The sequence below is a fragment of the Temnothorax curvispinosus genome, unplaced genomic scaffold (assembly GCF_003070985.1).
Source record: "Temnothorax curvispinosus isolate PA1 unplaced genomic scaffold, ASM307098v1 QBEX01000303.1, whole genome shotgun sequence".
Taxonomy (NCBI): domain Eukaryota; kingdom Metazoa; phylum Arthropoda; class Insecta; order Hymenoptera; family Formicidae; genus Temnothorax; species Temnothorax curvispinosus.
In genome coordinates this window covers 26,855-45,392 of record NW_020210083.1, presented here as the reverse complement: position 1 = coordinate 45,392, position 18,538 = coordinate 26,855, and the positions used below count along the sequence as shown (strand labels likewise).

Here is an 18,538-nt window from a genome sequence, read left to right as displayed (position 1 = left end):
CGCTGCATATAGGCCCTTTCTGTCTTTGTCTACGCGTGGATGCGAAACAAAGACAGAAGGGGCCCATGCGCAGCTTTCTCTTTCTATTCTGCGCAGCTTTCTCTTTCTATTTCTATATCGCTTTTTCAGTTCGCTCGCGCACTCTATTCTTATATCTATATGGTCAGTGACAGTCGCGCGTGCGACCGTATTGTCCAGCATTTGCCAACGCATCGTGCCGCATCGTGCCGCATCGGCAAATGCCAGATGCGTCTCGGCGTCATAGTCGCTGCCGTTGTAGTGGTGGTGGTGTCGGTGGTGGTCATCGTCGTCGTCGTCGTCGTGGTGGTGGTGGTGGTGGTGGTCGTGGCCGTCGTCGTCGTTGCTCCGTACAAAGCGATGTAAATCACAGAATCCCTGGGTCCTGACGGAGCGATTCCGACGACGTGTCGTCGTCGGTGCGTCGAGGAACGGCGCGAGGATGCCGTCGAGTCGGTAAAATGGTCGCGCTCCACCGCGAGCTTTTCTAACCCCCCTGCCGCTATTTATCGCTCCCTCGCGAGAAACGCGGCTTGGTTAGGTTGCTCGAGGGCCCGCGCTGATCCTATGGCATCGGAACGCCGTCACGCGTGTTCCCCGTGGTTGCCCGCGTTGACAATGTGACGTGCCGTTGGGGAGTTTACGATTTGGTTAACTAACAAATTGTTAGGATCTGTATTCACGTGCCTAAATTGTTTTATGGAATAGGTAAAACAATTATTTTTTAATGTTTTGCATAAAAATTTTAAATAAATTTTTATATTTTTTTCTTAAAAAACAATTATTAAAATGTATCCTATCATTTTTCAGGATTAGATGTACGTATATGTATTGAAAATGCAGTGTGACGGATTAACCCCGGGGGGGACGGTTCAGCCCCGGCATTTTTGAGATTTCAATTTTTCCACCATTGTCGTTTTTGCTATATAAGTTAAACAAAGCGACGTAGACAAAAATTTCTTATATAAATTTTGTAGCTAAAGGTTCACTCTTTACAGTGGTATACCACATTTAACTACAATTATTTATTTTGTTAAAAATCGGCACCGAAAAAAAAACAGAAGGTTTAACCCCGTCTCCCCTACTTACTGACTATATCAGTTTGATCTTAGGTGGCGACGTTAAGGGGATCCTATACCCGTCTGTAATACCAACATTTGTTTTACACAGATATCTTTTTTTTGGCTTTACGGATTTAAAAATCCTTCTCCAAAGTTGAAACATATTTGGAAATAAAGGCCACACTACGTGATTTTATACCGAGAATAAAAATAATTTTAGGAACTGCATATAACAATGCGTCAACTTGCAAAAACATTCGCTTTATATAAAAATTCTACAATGTATTGTTACAAAAAGACTGTGGCGTGGCTAGCGGATTACATCCAAAAATACGATACTATTGTCAGAATTAGGTTTAGACTCTAAACAAAAAAGTTATCTGTGAAAAAGCATTATTGCAAACGTGCACTAGCAATGATCACATGGATGATGGATGATCACTAGGAATGATGACATGGAAGAGCAGTATTGCGTGTAGCGAGAGATGGCGCAGCAATCGAACAAAGACAGATGCCTCTCGTTAGACAAGGACAGATATAGATATATAACATAGAAAACAGGTTTAGAAATGTTGACATTACCGACGTTGAGGAAGTTCGGCCTCCACTATAGGATCCCCTTAAGGGGATCCTGGAGTGACAGCGACACTGGCATAATCGGTCTAAGCAATATCTTTGAATTGGCTGAACAGAATGGAAAATCCTTTTACACGATTAATGTACGCACAAAAATGAAGAGGGCTGTACATCATTTTTTCTGATAAACTAAAAAAATTTATTTTTATAAATATTATTCTAACCTGACGACAATATTTGCTTTATACAAAAATTCTGCAGTTTTTTTATAGAAAATAGTGATACAGCCCTCTACAAAAAACTGTCAGAAATAATATCGTGCAATTAGAAGTAAGATTTGAAGCGTAAAAAAAAGATATTACTTAGACCAGTGGAAGATGCAAGGTTAGGTGCTCTGTATGTATGTGTAAGAATCGGTGAGCACTTCTTTATCGACGCTGATCGAGTTTGCCTGCGCTCTGTATGTATATGTAAGAATCGGTGAGCACTAATTCTTTATCGACGCTGATCGAGTTCGGCTACGGCTCCAGCATCCCCTTAAGGTGAAGTCAGGGTCACTTTAAATTTTTTAAATTAGATTTCTATTTTTTATTGCATATTTTTGTAGCTCTTGTCGAATTGTTTTTAAAACACTATATAATAAAACTTTTTTTTTGTTAAAAATTTCTTGAGATATTTTAAATTTTATCATGATATTTTTACTATACTAGACACGACCCTGGCGGAAATATTTCTACAAAATTTAAAAAACTATAAAATATAATTGCCAGAATCTATTAAATTCTACATGAATTTAAGAAGTACTACAAAATCCTACATGAAAATGCTAGAATTGGAATACTTTTGTAAATTTTTGTAGTATTCTACAAGTAAGCAGATGTTTTAATTTTTTAAGATTTTGTTTTTTCTTAAATTTTTAAAATTTGTAGATCTTTGTACTATTTTTTATAAATTGTAGTTTTTCATAAAAAACTACTTGCAATAATTTCTTGATTTGAGAACATTGTAATTTGTGGTACTATTTCGTAGATATTTCTACAAAAAAATAACCATTTCTACAAAAAATTAAATATTTTAACAAAAATGTACAAATTTCTATTTTTAGTTAAATTTTGTAGTTATTCATAGAAATTTTTTCCACCAGAGGAGACTAGACATCACAGACGCGCGCTATGTGCGCGCTATTTAGCTCTATTATACTGTTGCGCTGCGCTCCGCAATCTCACAGACACTCGCGTTCACGCCGCGCTCTCCCGGACTCGCGTAAAGAAAGGAACATTCTCCCTTAAAAAGAATCTCAGGTTTATTCGGAAAATACAGAGGAGAATAGGAGAACAGGTCCGAACGGTTCGGAAGCTCCAGGACGAATCTCCAAGAAGATGTTTATAACAAATAATGGGCGCGTTCAGCAAACACAACTGTTGAGTTCGTCTTATCAACACTCTGCATTGATTGGTTGGTTCTAAAAGTAGGAGCCAATCACGTTCAACTGCTACTCAGCGGCTTGGTCTGCTGAACGCGCTTAATATTACAGCCCGTTGTCAAGGCGCGCGCTTCGGCTTGAAGCTACTCGTGAGTCAAGTTCAGCTGGCAACGGGTGTTTCAGCACGAGCGCAACAATACTATTACTATTACCACAGATAATCTGTGCTATTACACTATTAACCCTTGATACATAAAACTGTCAAAATATGCGATGACAGATGTTCACGAAGTTAGCGCAATGAGAGAACCAATCAGCATCGCGGAAAAGCGTCAATAAAACCGCTTACATGGCTTTTTTTTATGAGGAAAAATATGAAATATCTCGTAAAGTATTCACTTTTTGATGCCTTTACCTTGATACTTTTATATGTAAAATAATGAAAAGAATCGATTGTTGTAAAAAAAAAAACAGAAAAAATTATTTTAAAAAATTTGATTGCATTTTGTAGACACATTCAATTTTACAAAATTGCAAATGTAAAAATTAAGTGTAAAGAAATATATAGGTATATAATATTTTGCTTATACTACATATAATTATATAATGCATAAAGAAACATTTTAATGCCACATTAGGTGGGATCATTCCAAAAATTGGTACATACCGAGTTTTGAAACACAAACGTTCATAAAATCTCGAGAAAGATATGTCGAAATCTTATTCAACGATGAGGACTACGATTATATGTGTGGTCATGTAATCGATGGAAGAAATTTGCTACCCGCGACGAGTTATCTTGTATTCGTTTGGCAAACTATTGGTATGATGAAAGGTATAACATTCACAACAATACCGATAATATTTCGAGATGTCAACTTTATTCGCGCTACTCATTTGACGAAAAGTGATGCTATAAAATTGATAATTGCGATACAGAAAGGTATTTATAAAATGACTTACTTTAAACTAGCATAATTGTAAGAATGCGTGTAAAATAATTGAACATATAAAAATATTACAGACGGGAAGTTTGAAATAACCGAAGACGGTAACGTTGTGGTGACAGGTACAGTGCACGAGACATTGAACCCAGAACAGGAAATGATTCGAACAGATCTATTACCGGCGAATAACGACGAAGAAGAACATATGACTGCTCGAGATATCTATAAAGAATTGAGACTGCGCGGTTACCAGTACAGCGGCTGGTTTCGTGGATTACATAGCGCATCTATTTCAGGCAACAAAGGACAAATCGTTTGGAAAACAAATTGGGTAACGTTTATGGATACCATGCTACAAATGTATATTATTGGATACGATACCAGGGACTTGTATGTTCCGACGAGTATTCAGAAATTGGTGATCAATCCTGAGCTTCATGCGTCAAAACTGCGGAATAGCGCGACTGGCATGGAAAATTCGACAGATATAGATAAAAGTAAGTGCTTTTGAATCACGTACTTGTTGAGTTATTTTGTTTTGATAAATATCGCATAAGAAAATCTTGTAATATAAAGCGTATTATTTTGTCTTATTACAGAATTACCGATACAAATATACAGAGAACTAGACACGATTATAGCTGGCGGAATAGAGATTCGAGGCCTTAAAGCTACTCAGATCTCTCGCCGGAGATTGGCTCAAGATGTTGTTACCGAAGAACACGTATTTGTTGCTCATCATGATCGCGCTAAAATTTCTTTGAACGAAGCTATTCGGATATCGGCGCAACTCGCGCTGGAAGATCATCAAATCATTAAAATAAAAACCATCGAGCTAGTGGAAGATGTCGATGACGTTGCATTAGAATATCTCTCTTCTTCGTTGCTGGTTGAGGCTTTTGGTGATGTGCCATTAATACAAACAAACATCACTCTATTAACATCGCCGAATCGTTTTAATTCAGCAGATCTACCACAGAACATTACAATCGGAGATTTAAACAAACCATCTGTAGATGACAAAGCCTTAATAGTTGCAGGATTCAACCTTTTGACCAAACAACAAGCTTTGTTAGAACGACTTTTGTCATTTCTGAGAGAAGGTGGTTATCTGTTGTCACGTGAGAAATGCGACGTAATTGATTACACCAAATATTTACAGCAATACGAATTAAATGTTATTCTTGAAAAGCGCACCGACAAAGAAATGATTGTGCTTCTGAAGAAGAAAATTCCAATAGGAAAAAGAATTGTTGTTTACATAAATAATGATAACTTTAATTGGCTGGAAGATTTAAAGCTACTTGTGAGCGGTGAGAAGAATCTCGAAGAAAAAAGTAGGATTATAATTGTTGGAGAGAGAGATTTCGAGTGCGGTTTGTTAGGTTTCGTTAATTGTTTGAGAAAAGAGCCAGGCGGAGAGCTTGTTAGAGGTGTGCTTATTCAAGATGAAATGGCGCCTAAGTTTTCTCTCCAGGACTCCCTCTATAAACAACAATTAGAAAAAGATATGATCATTAATGTATTGCGATCTAATAAAAACTGGGGATCATACAGACATTTGCGATTACTACGACCGGAAGCCGAACCCGTACCTACCGCTTATATCTGCCAAACGGTATATAGGAATGCTTTCAAAATATACGGACATTTTATCAATGTACAGTGAGAAGCAAAAATGAGTTCCTTTTTCGGTGTAAATGAGCGCACTATTTCTACTTTCCAGCCAATTGCATGCCTAGAAATGGTGCGCTCATCTATACCGAGAGGGAGAACCCATTTTCACTCCCCAGTGTACAATAATATTATGTATTTTTAAATCGCTTTTTAAATACTTTCACGATATTTCTTTACTTAAAATTTTGTTTTATATATGTCATGTGTTACGAAATAGATATTTTTCTAGGTCCGTGGTGATCTAAGTACATTTTGTTGGATAGAGAACAGTTTATCTGTCGAATCCCGTCGTGAGGATTTGGTACGTGTAGTTTACTCATCATTAAATTTCAAAGATGTAATGCTCGCGACTGGTAAATTAGCATCTAGTCAGGCGATCTCACGAGGACGGTTATCACAATATATATCCCTTGGATTAGAATACGTAGGATTCGATGCCAACGGGCAACGTGTAATGGGAATCCGTGATACCAAGTAAATGATGTTTTAAAAAATAATTCCGTTGCGTAATGTAAAAAAAATGAAACTAAATAAAATTATTCTTTCTAGTTGTATCGCAAACGTTGTTGTGAAAGATAAAGATTTTTGCTGGAGGATACCTGATGCGTGGACATTCGAAGCGGCTGCGACGATCCCGTGTGTTTACAGCACGGTTTACTTAGCCTTATACATATATGGGAAAATGAAAAAAGGCAATAAGATACTTATACACTCTGGTACTGGAGGCATTGGACAAGCAGCTATTCATCTCGCTCTCAAAGAAGGATGCGAAGTATTTACTACTGTGGGCACGAACGACAAACGGAACTTCATTAAGAAGATGTTTCCGAGTATTCTGGATGAACACATTGGAAATTCGCGAGATACCAGCTTTGAACAAATGATAATGCGAGAAACGAACGGTCGCGGCGTCGACATCGTGTTAAATTCATTGGCAGAAGAAAAGTTAATCGCGTCAGTTCGTTGCTTAGCGAAAAACGGTCGTTTTCTGGAGATTGGCAAATTTGATCTCATTTCTAACAATCCACTAGATACGTCCATGTTTCAGAAAGGTATTAGCTTTTATGGGATTTTACTCGACAATATGTGTACTGGCGATCACAAGTATAAGTCGCTATTGTCCAAAATGGTAGCCGACGGTCTTGAAGATGGAACCATTAAACCAATTCAAGTAAAAGTTTTTTCAAAAATAGAAATCGAAGAAGCTTTCAGATACATGGCGAGTGGAAAACACATGGGGAAGGTACTCTAATATTGATTAATAGTAACATAAAGAATTAAGTAGCATAAAGGATTATTCATAATAGTCTTAAGAACTTACTTATTTTACATAGAATGTGCATTTTTAACATATGAATATTTTTATAGATAATTATAAATATCCAGGAAAAGGATAAACCTTTAGACAAGTCGATTGTCGCATATCGTCGATATTACTGTCTCAGAAATAAAAGTTATATTATACTAGGAGGTCTGGGTGGATTCGGTTTGGAGTTAACCGACTGGCTGATATTTCGGGGCGCCAGGAACGTCGTGTTGATATCGCTAACTGGAATGAAAAACGGGTACCAACGCATGAAAGTTCGACTATGGAAATCGTACGGTGTAAACGTGCTGATCATCAAGAATATCGATGTTGCTGATCCTAAGGACTGCGAATACCTCTTGCGAATTGCCGAAAGGGAAGCACCGGTAGATGCGATATTCAATCTCAGTGTGGTGCTGAAGGACAGTGTCCTGAAGAATCAAACCGCGGAGACCTTTGCGGAGTCCTTCCAATCAAAGGCTCGAGCAACGCAAACATTGGACAAGCTTTCTAGAAAGATCTGTCCTCAACTGCGGCACTTTGTAGTGTTTTCTTCCGTTTCCTGCGGCAGAGGAAATGCTGGACAGACTAATTATGGCATGGCCAACTCCATCATGGAGAGAGTGTGCGAGAAAAGAGCGGAGGAAGGATTACCCGGATTAGCGATTCAGTGGGGGGCTGTGGGTGACGTGGGTCTTGTCGCTGACATGCAGGAGGACGATAAGGAATTAATTATCGGTGGCACCTTGCAGCAAAAAATATCTTGCTGTCTCGACGAGCTCGATAAGTTTTTAATTCAAAGCCGACCGGTTGTAAGCAGCATGGTCGTAGCTGAAAAGAAAGCGGGATCTTCCGGGCTTGACAGACTGGTAAACACTGTCGCCAATATTTTAGGTACATGCTTCAACATAAACTTACTTTTCGCATATACTTAATATATTTTTTACTAAACCAGTTTACGAGTAATACATTACGATATAAATTATAATATTTTTTTATATTATACAGACATAAAAGACATGAAGGTTGTAAGTCAAAATTCATGTCTGGCCGAACTTGGAATGGACTCCATGATGGCCGTGGAAATTAAGCAAACTTTGGAACGCGAGTTTGACATTTTTTTGACTGCGCCAGAGATACGAAATCTTACCTTCGCGAAGCTCAATAAGATATCCAATGCAAATGTTAGCGACGATAATACGCAAGACAAGAAAAAATTTGATATAGTGGAGCCAGACGTTATAAAATTCCTAGTTGGTGTTCTAAAAGACGAAGATTTTATTTCAGAAGCCTGTTTAGATGTCTCGACTAAAAGACAGAAATCTACGACCGAAGTATTTCTTATACCGGGTATCGACGGATGTGGAACCATATTCAATTATTTGATACCAAATATTAAATTTTCAATAACGTCCTTGCATTATAATACAAACAACATCGATGCTACGAACATTATATCGGAGACGACTGATCATCTCACAAACGTATGCAACTAGTAATTGCACATTATATTGACGAAGAATTGTTTTTGTTTAAGGGTAGTCTGACAAAACGTTCAAAAAAATATCCAACGACAGAACATCCCACGACAAAATGTCTTAAAAAATAATATCCCCGTGCCAAAATATCCTACGACAAAATGCCCCCAACAAAAAATATCTAAAATATAATTGTAAAATTATTACACGATATATCTATTATGAGAGCATTATTGGCAAGAGCTAATTGCATGTGTCTTGTGTTTTTTTAGGTTTGTTAGATTCTTTAAGTTTGTAGGTTCTTTAGTTTGTACGGATACACTGATATCGGTTATACACACAGTAGAAACGATGTTTTTCGTTGGATTCGATCACTTTTCGTTTCATGTTGTTTGTAACTTTGATTTGCTTGACGTGCACTATGTCTGGAGTGTGATTATGTATCGTTTTGTTCATAACGGATCCTAGAAAGGCCGTAGCCGGATAAGAAGGGTTAATGTGCCCTCACACGGATCATGCTCATTTCTTTTGCTTTGATTGCTATGAGCGTCACTTACAATTTAGTCAAATATTAGCCCTTCATATTGAACCGTTTTGCTGTAAAAAATAAAAAAAATTTTGAAAATAATTCATACCTTTTGATCGGCTTAACCGATTTTGATAAAATTTTAATATGTTGTAGATATCATTGAGACACATTTGTGGAAACTTCGGGAAAGGTTTTTGATGACAGAAACATTGATAAAAAAAATAAATAAATGTTCTTGATTTTTTTAATCCCGATATCTTTCTGGCACAATTACAAAAATTTTTTTTTTTAATCTTGGAGTAGTTTCTTATCGGGCATAATTTTTTGAAAGCAATAAAATAGGTGGGCAGTACTTTTAAAAAATAAAGTATTTTTTTAGGGTAGACCGGGGCACGTTGTCACACATTTGTTTCAATATTTTTTGTATTTTTTACATTCAATATTTAAGAGTACTTTGATATGCCAAAATTTCGAGTGAACCCTCAGCTTCAATTGGACAGTATCGAATTTTGTGTGATTGTTACTCTACAGTTGTTACATAACAATAAATAACGACAGGTCGCTTGTGTGACCGGGGCACGTTGTCACATTAAATGTAAATGCATGCAAAATGTTATCCAAACTGTATTCAACGTAAATATCAATATATTATAGTGCGCTGCAATGTAAAAAAGTAAAATCCTTCACAGAAACATTTATTTTATTTCAAAAAAGTATAAAAAGCACGAAGGTTTTGTCTTAATCTAAATACAAGAATTCCACTCGAATGCGCAACTTATTGATAAACATTTTTTCTTTTATAATCATGTCGGTGATTAAACATAAAATATTTTTATTCCTTATCGTCATCCAAAGATTCGCAATAGATTCCCATCAAATTCGTGACAACGTGCCCCGAGGGCATTTTTTTTACTTCAAACAGCTTCATGGCCGACACGTTTGAGATATTCATAAGGTTAGGTATTGCACGCGGTAGGTAAAAGTACATACTTTAAGATAATATAAAGGTCTATTCTGAAAAAACATAAGTTTCATGTCCAGTACGTTGAATATTAGACAATAAAATTTTACTTACGGTCGCAAAAAACTTTCAAGTTGATTTTACGTCAACACGGCTGGAGCAATCTCAACACTGTAAACACACCAAAGATGGGCATACACTAACACGTTTTGGGAATGACGGGTGCTGCCCTCTGGTTATTAGTTTTTTAAATAAAGCCGATGTGAAAACGTGCCCCGTGTGAGAACGTGCCCCGGTCTACCCTATTTTTTAAAAATATGAGATGCTTTTGGTACGATTGCCATATATTTTATGTAAAATTTTGGGATAGTATTTCAATTTCAATTATTCTTTATTTTGCTCCCCTTCCGAGGCTGGAAAGGCGTTTTTTATTCAGTAAAAACAGTCCCAAAAACCTTTACATTTTGTTTCATTTCCCCCTCCTGGTCATTGAGCGACCGCATATCATATTTCCCTTCCCTTCATCTTCCATCCGGCACCCCTTTAGCCATCTCCTTCAGCTTTCTTCAGCTTAATAATTCAGCACCCCTCTGACTCCCTCCTTCCTGTCGCAGCTCTTCCCTTTTTTCCGGCTCTCTCCTTCCTCGTGTTCGACGCCTTCCTTCTTTCTTACTTTACCTTCACTCTGAAAATACCTACATCTTATTTCCTTTTTCTATTCCCCTCTCTCTCCCTTAATGCTCCTCTCTCTATCTCCCTTCATCTCTCCTTTCTATATTACATTTCTCTTACTCTCTTTTTTTCCTATCGTCTTCTTCCTCGTCCGAATCCATTAGCAGATTCTCCTCCATCCTTTTCGCAATCTCGTCCTCCGCGGTCCTCTTTGGTCTCCCGCTTTCCTACTCTCTTTTTTCTTTTCTCCTTTCTTTCTCCTCTCTTTCTCTTACCCTCGTCTCCACCGATTTGTCCTCATCCATTTTCACCCTTAATCTGCTCTCTTCCTTTCTCCTTGCATCTAATACCTTCCACTTGTCCTCCTCATTCCCCATCTTTACTATTATCGTCACCCAGTCTCCTCTCTGACCTATCATACTTACCTCTTTCACCTCCACCTTCACTTTTAATCCTTCCGAAAACAATTTCTTCACCTTCTCCCAATTTGATTCCTCTCCCATCCATCTCTCCTTTTCGATACTTATTATCACGTTTTTCTTTCTTTTCTCGTTGTCGTTCCTTTCATACTCTTCTGTTCACCATTTCCTCTTACCCTTACTCTCTTCACTGTCATCCCTCTTTCTTTTGCCCGCGCTCTGCTCCATCCTATACACCTTTCTTTTTAATCTCTCTACCTTTTCCTTCAATTCTTTTATCTCCTCATATTTTCTTTTACTGTCCTCCTTAAACTCCTTTATCATCTCCCATACTTTCCCTTCTACTATCTTTTCTATCGCCTCCTTTTCTATTATAATCTTCCCTCTGCACTCCATCCTTCTTTCCACCGCTTTCCTCTCTTTTTCCCTTTAGATTATCTGTAACAAAAAAGTTGAATTTACCTCATTTCACTTGCTCTACCTTCCTCTCTCGCTCCCTTCACTTAAGCCTTACCCGCCCCCTTCTTCCTTCTCCTTTTTCTCCTATTTTTTTCTCTCTCACCTCCCTTTGCACCACCCTCCTGCCCTTCTTCTCAACTCTCGTCGCCTTCTCTTCTACCTTCCTTTCTCCTTCCTTTCTCAGGCAGCGTCGCCCGGTGTCCAAGCACGCCTTTCTCCTCTTCTCTCCCCTCTAATTATTTGTACTATCCTCCACTTCTCTATTCTCGTTCCGCGTTTGTAATTTCTCCAGCCAATACGTACTTATACCTTACGCTTACTCACTCTAATGGCACGTGTCCTGCCTCGATTGCCACGCCGTACTCATGTCCCTCTACCGTGTCGCACCATCGATCCTCCTATCGATCCGCCTAGGATTTCCCTTCTTATCGACTCGCTCAAGTTTTTTTCGCGTTATCCGTGGTCGACACCTCTTCGTCGGTACCTCGTCTCTCCACCTTACCGGCTCATCCGTGTCGCCGGGCTCCTTGCTTCCTCCTGGCCATTCGAGCCCGTTCACCCTCACGGCCGCCAGGTAAGCAGCCTCCTCTTCTTCCCCTCTCCCTTTTCTCCCGGTCATCTTCTATCTCTTCCGCCTCTCGCTTGCTCCTTATCTACCAGCACCCGGCCTTTCCGCCTCCTCTCTCCCCCCGTCACACCCGATCACATCTTCTGCCGCACCGCTCCTCCACATCACCACACCTGCTGTATGTGCATCCCCGCGTTCTCCTCTTTTCCTTTCATCTCCGTTCTCTCCTGTCCTGAACCCTGCTCCTCTCTCTGCATCCTCTCTCCAAAGTCCACCGTCAACATAACCTCTCTCTCAGGCCTCCTCATCTCCAACAGATTTCTGCCGTCCCGCTTTACTTTCCACCTCGCCTCCACTAATATTCCACCTTCCCTTTCGGCCTTTCGGCTTCCTTCACGCCGCGCTTACCTTTTTTCCTCCACCTTCTCTCTCCCCGATAACACCTTTTTCCGACACTCTTTTTACGATTCACCTGTTCCCCGCCGAGGGTTACGGGAGAGCTCGTGAATTTTGGGATAGTATTCTACAAGTAATTTTTTCGGACCAATAAAATGGGTGAAAGGTACTTTAAAAAAAAACAAAATATATATTTTTTTAAATTATCATAGCTTTAAGGCTAATCTACAATGTGTTCTTTGCTTCCTGTAGAGTCCCTCTAGCTTTCTGTTTTCTGCTCTTAACCTCTTTGCGACTATCTCGTATTTCGCAATTCCGTCGCGTAACGTGATGTTTCTAGTCTCTTCTGAAGTTCGTCAATTTTTATTTTAAGCGACAGAGAACAAAAAACATCGCGTTACGCGACGGAATTGCGAAATATGAGATAGTCGCAAAGAGGTTAAGAGCAAAAAACAGGAAGCAAAGAACACATTGTAGATCAGGTTTTATGGTACCACCGCACCGCTATATTTTTGTTTAGAATCTTGGAATGGAATCCTACAACAAGTAATTTTCCGGAATCGATTAAGAATGTTTTACGTATCCTGTACAGTAAAAATGAATAAAATTTGTATGGTACACTTCTATGACATCGAGAATTGCAATTACGATTTTTTAAGTTTTTCTGTTAATATTTTTTTTTAATTTTTTAATAATTTATTTAAACAATATCAAGTACAAAAATGGGACAAAATTGCGATTTTTACGTTTTTTCTGTCCCAATGACAACATGTTGATGTTTATGAATAATTTCTGAGACTAGCTTTACACTGTTTAATCAAGAAAACAAAATTATACTACATATAGTTATATGTAAAACATCCTTAATCGATTCCGGAAAATTACTTGTTGTAGGATTCCATTCCAAGATTCTAAATAAAAATATGGCGATGGTACCAAAAAGCTATAATAATTTTGAAAAAAAATATTTTGTTTTTTTTAAGTATTTTTCACCCATTTTATTGGTCCGAAAAAATTACTTGTTGTAGAATACTATCCCAAAATTCTACATAAAATATATGGCGATCGTACCAAAAGCATATCATATTTTTAAAAAATAAAAAAATACTTTATTTTTTAAAAGTACCGCCTACCCATTTTATTGCTTCCAAAAAATTATGTCCGATAAGAAACTCTCCAAGATTCTAGAAAAATTTTTTCGTAATTGTGCAAGAAAAATATCGGAACTAAAAAAAATCAAGAACATTTATTTTTTTTTATCGCTGTTTCTGTTATCAGAAACCTTTCCCGAATTTTCCTCAAATGTGTCTCAGTGATATCTACAACATATTAAAATTTCAAAATCGGTTAAGCCGATCAAAAGATATGAATTATTTTCGAAATTTTTTTATTTTTTGCAGCAAAACGGTTCAATATTAAGGGCTAATATTTGACTAAATTGTAAGTGACACTGATAGCAATCAAAGCAAAAAAAATGAGCATGATCCGTGTGAGGGCACATTGACCCTTCTTATCCGGCTACGGCCTTTACAGAGGTGATAACGTCGTGAATGTTAAATACATTATGTAATGTATAGACGTAAGATGTGACTGGTGATTGTTGAATAGATGTTGATATTACCTGTCTCTTATTCGGTTATCGTTTGGCAACGCCCGGGACATTTTATCTCCTGCGCGTAGCGAGTGTATCGTCAAAACACCTTTCTTGTACTTGTACAGTGCTTGTAGTAAATAAAACTTTGATGTTGTAATAATTTTCAACTTTTTTGACTAGGCTAGGAATGTGAGAGACATTGCTTCTTACCGCAGTAAAGGTTTGATGTGTCCACGATGCTAGAACTTGGTCCAAGTTCTCGGACCGAAGAAAAGTTATTAAAACTTGGATCGTGGACACACTGAACTTGGATGCAAAACTGGTGTGTCCACGATTTAAGTTTCAGTAATTTTCCCTCGATCTGAGAACTTGGACCAAGTTCTAGCATCGTGAACACAGGACTTAAAGGCTGAGTTGAAACTGTTGGTAGTGTTTACAAGCCATCATTAGTATGTACGCACATGCGATATTAAATGCGAAAATAGATTCAAATGTCTGTACATAGTCGACGAGGAAAGTTATTCGATTGTCGAATGGATGTAATAGAACTGAAAATAACATATATATTTATTTGAATATTTTGTCGTGAGTGTTTTGTAGGATACTTTTCCGAGGAGACATTGTGTCTTAATTGGGACATTTTGTCGTAGTATGTTTTGTCGTGGTACATTATTTTTTGAACGTTTTGTCGTGAATTCTTATTTAAGAGACATAAAAAATTATCGAATACACTCGTTCCTTTTTCTTCAGTACATATTACCAAAACTGAGAGGTGGAAAAGATTTCGTAATGGTGGGATACTCTTTCGGATCTATTATCGCAATTGAGTTAACCAGAAGATTGGAGGATATGAATTTTAAAGGCCGGCTGGTTCTCATCGACGGCGCTCCTGAACAAATACAAACAATGTACAAACATTTTACATCAAATCCTAATACAGATCTTCAGATTATTGTTCTAACCAATATCATGGAAGTTTATTCAGCAGGAAGCAGTGAAAAAGTATAATTTTTTTCTTAAGCTTAATGTATCAAAATTAATTTTTGTGTTCTTTATAAGGGTATCAATATCAGTCTTATTATAGTCTTTTGTTTCAAGTATTTCTCATTTTAAAATAAAACTTATATTAAAAACAAAAAATATAATTTGGTAGATTCTAATGGAATTGAAGAAATGTAAAACCTGGGAAGAAAGATATAATATTTTTGCTGAACAATTCTTAGCTACGAATACGTCACTCTCACCCGCAAATTTAAAGACGCTATGTACGACAGTTTATAAAAATGTATCCGCAATTCGGCAATATGATCCTTCTACGTTGCCGCCTATTAAGTCTTCCATAATATTGCTAAAATCAGCATTCTCATTGCATATACCACTTAAAGAGGATTGTGGTTTGCAGAAGGTATTTAAAAAGTTTGATCTGTATTTGGTAATAAGTTTATTTTATTAATGAAATACGTAATTATTTAAGGTAACTCAAAATCTGGTGAAAGTACATTACATCGACGGTACTCATGTGACGATCCTGAAGAGTGAGAAAGTACTAGCTGCGATTAACGGAGAGCCACCATTTATAATTTAATGTTTTAATTTATTTATACTTTAAATTTAAAGTCACATTTGTTCCTTATACATATAAATCTGTATCTCTGTATGTGTAGGTACTGGCTGTCTCATTTTAAACTACTTTCCAAAAGTTTTACTCCTTTTAATTTTAAAAGAAAATGTTTTAGACAAAAGTTGTATAATCAGCAGATGGACAAATAATGATGAAATAAATATTCAAAAATTTTTTCAAGATTACGTGAGTCATCTTTAATTTTTTTAATGGAACAATTTTGGTAATAAAATTTTGAAGCTGATGTTGAGATGTTTGCAAAGACCTATAATAGTTAATATTTTTGTTGAGAATTTGGGGAGATATAATGTAAGAAACGTTAAGATAGTCACGTTGGCACGGTAGCTGGCAAACTTGCGGAAACTTCGAGAAAAGACATCACGCCGGACACGCGTGATCAGAGCCGAACACGGAGCTCGTTGCTCCGAATGTAACGGGCGACGAATAGAGAAGGTAGCTGAAATACATTCGGCACCAGAAAGAGTAAAATACTTGGCGGCGACCGGTAAGCTGACAAAAGGAGCAAGGAAGTGGTTCGAGATAGGCTCAGGAGAGATGCTGGAGTCGTGGACGGGCTTCAGAGAAGCCATATTGGCGAGATTCCGCCGTAGAGTTTTATTCCACGTGGCTATACAGAAGATTGAAGCACGTAGGTGGAAACCTTCTTAGAATACGCAGCAGATAAGCTGGCCCTAATGTACGGCCTCAATATAACAGAGGAGGAAAGAGTACATTTAATAATAATTGGTGGCATAGGGAGCCGCTCTCTGCGAGAAACGGCGGCCGCGCAGAACACGGAAAACGTCGATTTATTCCTGCAACAAATGCAGAAAATTATAAGTGCCTCAGGGGAGACGGAGGCCAGGAAGCAGACAAGAGAAGGAAGCAAAATACCCCAACGAGACAACGACAAGGACAAGGCGAAGGAGAAGGACAAGGAGACGGGCAAGGAGGGAATCACGTGCTTCAGGTGCCAAGCGAAGGGGCATAAGAGCTACGATTGTCAAAGCGGTGGAAAGGTTCTATATATATCTATATATAGGCTGGAATTTGTCGTCGTGACCAATTGTAACGCGATAGTCCACGCGGTTAATAAAGCAAACTTAAACTCGAAGATAGCTAGATGGACCTTGAGGTTGCAGGGGTATAAGTTTAAAGTCGCCCATCGCGCGGGCGAACAAATGATGCATGTCGATGCACTCAGCAGGCACATCGGCCTGGTAGAGGCCTTTCCGTTAGAGCGCGAATTAGAATTTAAACAACTGCGCGATCACAGATTAAAAGAAATAGTGGAAAACCTCGAATTCGAAGACAATGATAAATTCGAACTGATGGACGGTTTAGTGTATAAGAAAGGCGAAGATTGCCCTCGATTCGCCGTACCGGGCGAGATGATTAATAATGTGATAAGAGCATACCATGATGAGATGGCACATTGTGGGACCAAAAAAACAATACATACGGTCGAATTATTGGTTTCCATCGATGAGGAAAAAAATAGCGGATTACATCTCGAATTGCTTAGTCTGCCTAACAGCTAACTCGTCCACTCACGTTAAGGAAGGCGAGATGATATTAGACAAAAGCGTACGAACACCGTTCGACACGTTGTTCGTCGATCATTTCGGTCCGCACCATCAGGAGACGGACGACGACTATAAACACATTTTCGTAATAGTAGATTCATTTACACGATTTACGTGGCTATATGCTACAAAATCAACGACATCCAAAAAAACCATAAAACAGTTAACCCCGCTATTCACTATGTTCGAGAATCCGAGAAGATTAGTATCAGATAGAGGCACAGCCTTCACATCAAAAGAATTCGAATTGTTTATCCAATCCAGGGGAATTCAACATAGACAGGTGGCTGTGGCCGCCCGGTGGGCTAACGGAAGAGTGGAAAGGGTCAATAGATTTTTGAAATCGTCGTTGAGAAAAATGGTAAGGAACCACACGATTGGAAATCTCATCTAGGTACAGCTCAATACGTTACAAACAATACGGTACATATAGCTATTAAGATGTCACCGTCAAAGGTTACGATCAACGGAACCAGGTTGATGCAGCGATAGTCGAATTAATAAATTCGATTGCAAAAATACGCTTCGATCCCGACAAAAGAGAAGAAAATTATGAAATCGCGGAAGAAGCGACAGATTTGTTAGCGAAATACAATAAAAACTACTATAATAGCAAGCATAAAAAGCCATCGAAGTATCAAACTGGCGACTACGTTATGATTCGCGATACAAGTGAAACCAACCGAGAATCGTAAACTTAAACCTAATTATAAGGGACCGTACATGATTGCGAGAGCGTTAAATAAAAATAGATATGTAGTACAAGACGTACCAGGTTTCAACTTATCGTCAAGACCGTACGACAATATACTGTCGCCCGATCGCCTCAAACCATGGGTGAAACCTGTAAAACGTTGCCACCCGAGAGTGACGAATAATATAGGATGTAAATAAATCAATTATTAGTTTGTAAGGACGCGTAGTGAGTAAAAGATAACATCGTTTAACCGAAGTAATTTTTATTTTGACATTTTAGCCAAAAAGTTTAATTTTTGTTAACACGCCTCATTCTCTCGGGACGAATAACGTGTTAAGGGAGCCACAGACAGGACGCGTCAAGCGTCAAGCAGCGAGCAGCAACCCAATTGAACCCAATCAGTGAGGTGATATCAGCAGTGGCGTAGAAAATATCGTCTCGCTGATTGGTTACTGCTCGCTGCTTGACGCTTGACGCGTCCTGTCTGTGGGAGCCTTTAGAACCTCTGTGAAGTTGGCCGGGCAACTTCAACGTATCAAACTTTCATTAA

At 38.3% G+C, this 18,538-nt stretch overlaps 1 protein-coding gene across 1 annotated transcript; it reads left to right on the top strand.

The window, feature by feature from the left end:
* The first annotated feature begins 342 nt into the window (after positions 1 to 342).
* Positions 343 to 15,865, top strand: LOC112452377 (fatty acid synthase-like). Its single transcript, XM_025012545.1, has 11 exons — positions 343 to 474; positions 3,717 to 4,021; positions 4,103 to 4,522; positions 4,625 to 5,643; positions 5,932 to 6,176; positions 6,252 to 6,945; positions 7,071 to 7,902; positions 8,017 to 8,492; positions 14,835 to 15,086; positions 15,238 to 15,489; positions 15,559 to 15,865. Exons 1-11 carry the CDS (start codon positions 461 to 463, stop codon positions 15,667 to 15,669), a joined length of 4,620 nt encoding a protein of 1,539 aa, XP_024868313.1. The 5' UTR covers positions 343 to 460; the 3' UTR covers positions 15,670 to 15,865.
* Positions 15,866 to 18,538: the final 2,673 nt, after the last annotated feature.

Excerpts from the sequence above, each read along its gene's own strand:
- LOC112452377 (XM_025012545.1), top strand. Across the intron at positions 8,493-14,834 it reads CGACTGATCATCTCACAAAC|TACATATTACCAAAACTGAG; the intron begins GTATGCAACTAG and ends CTTTTTCTTCAG. Across the intron at positions 15,087-15,237 it reads CAGCAGGAAGCAGTGAAAAA|ATTCTAATGGAATTGAAGAA; the intron begins GTATAATTTTTT and ends ATAATTTGGTAG.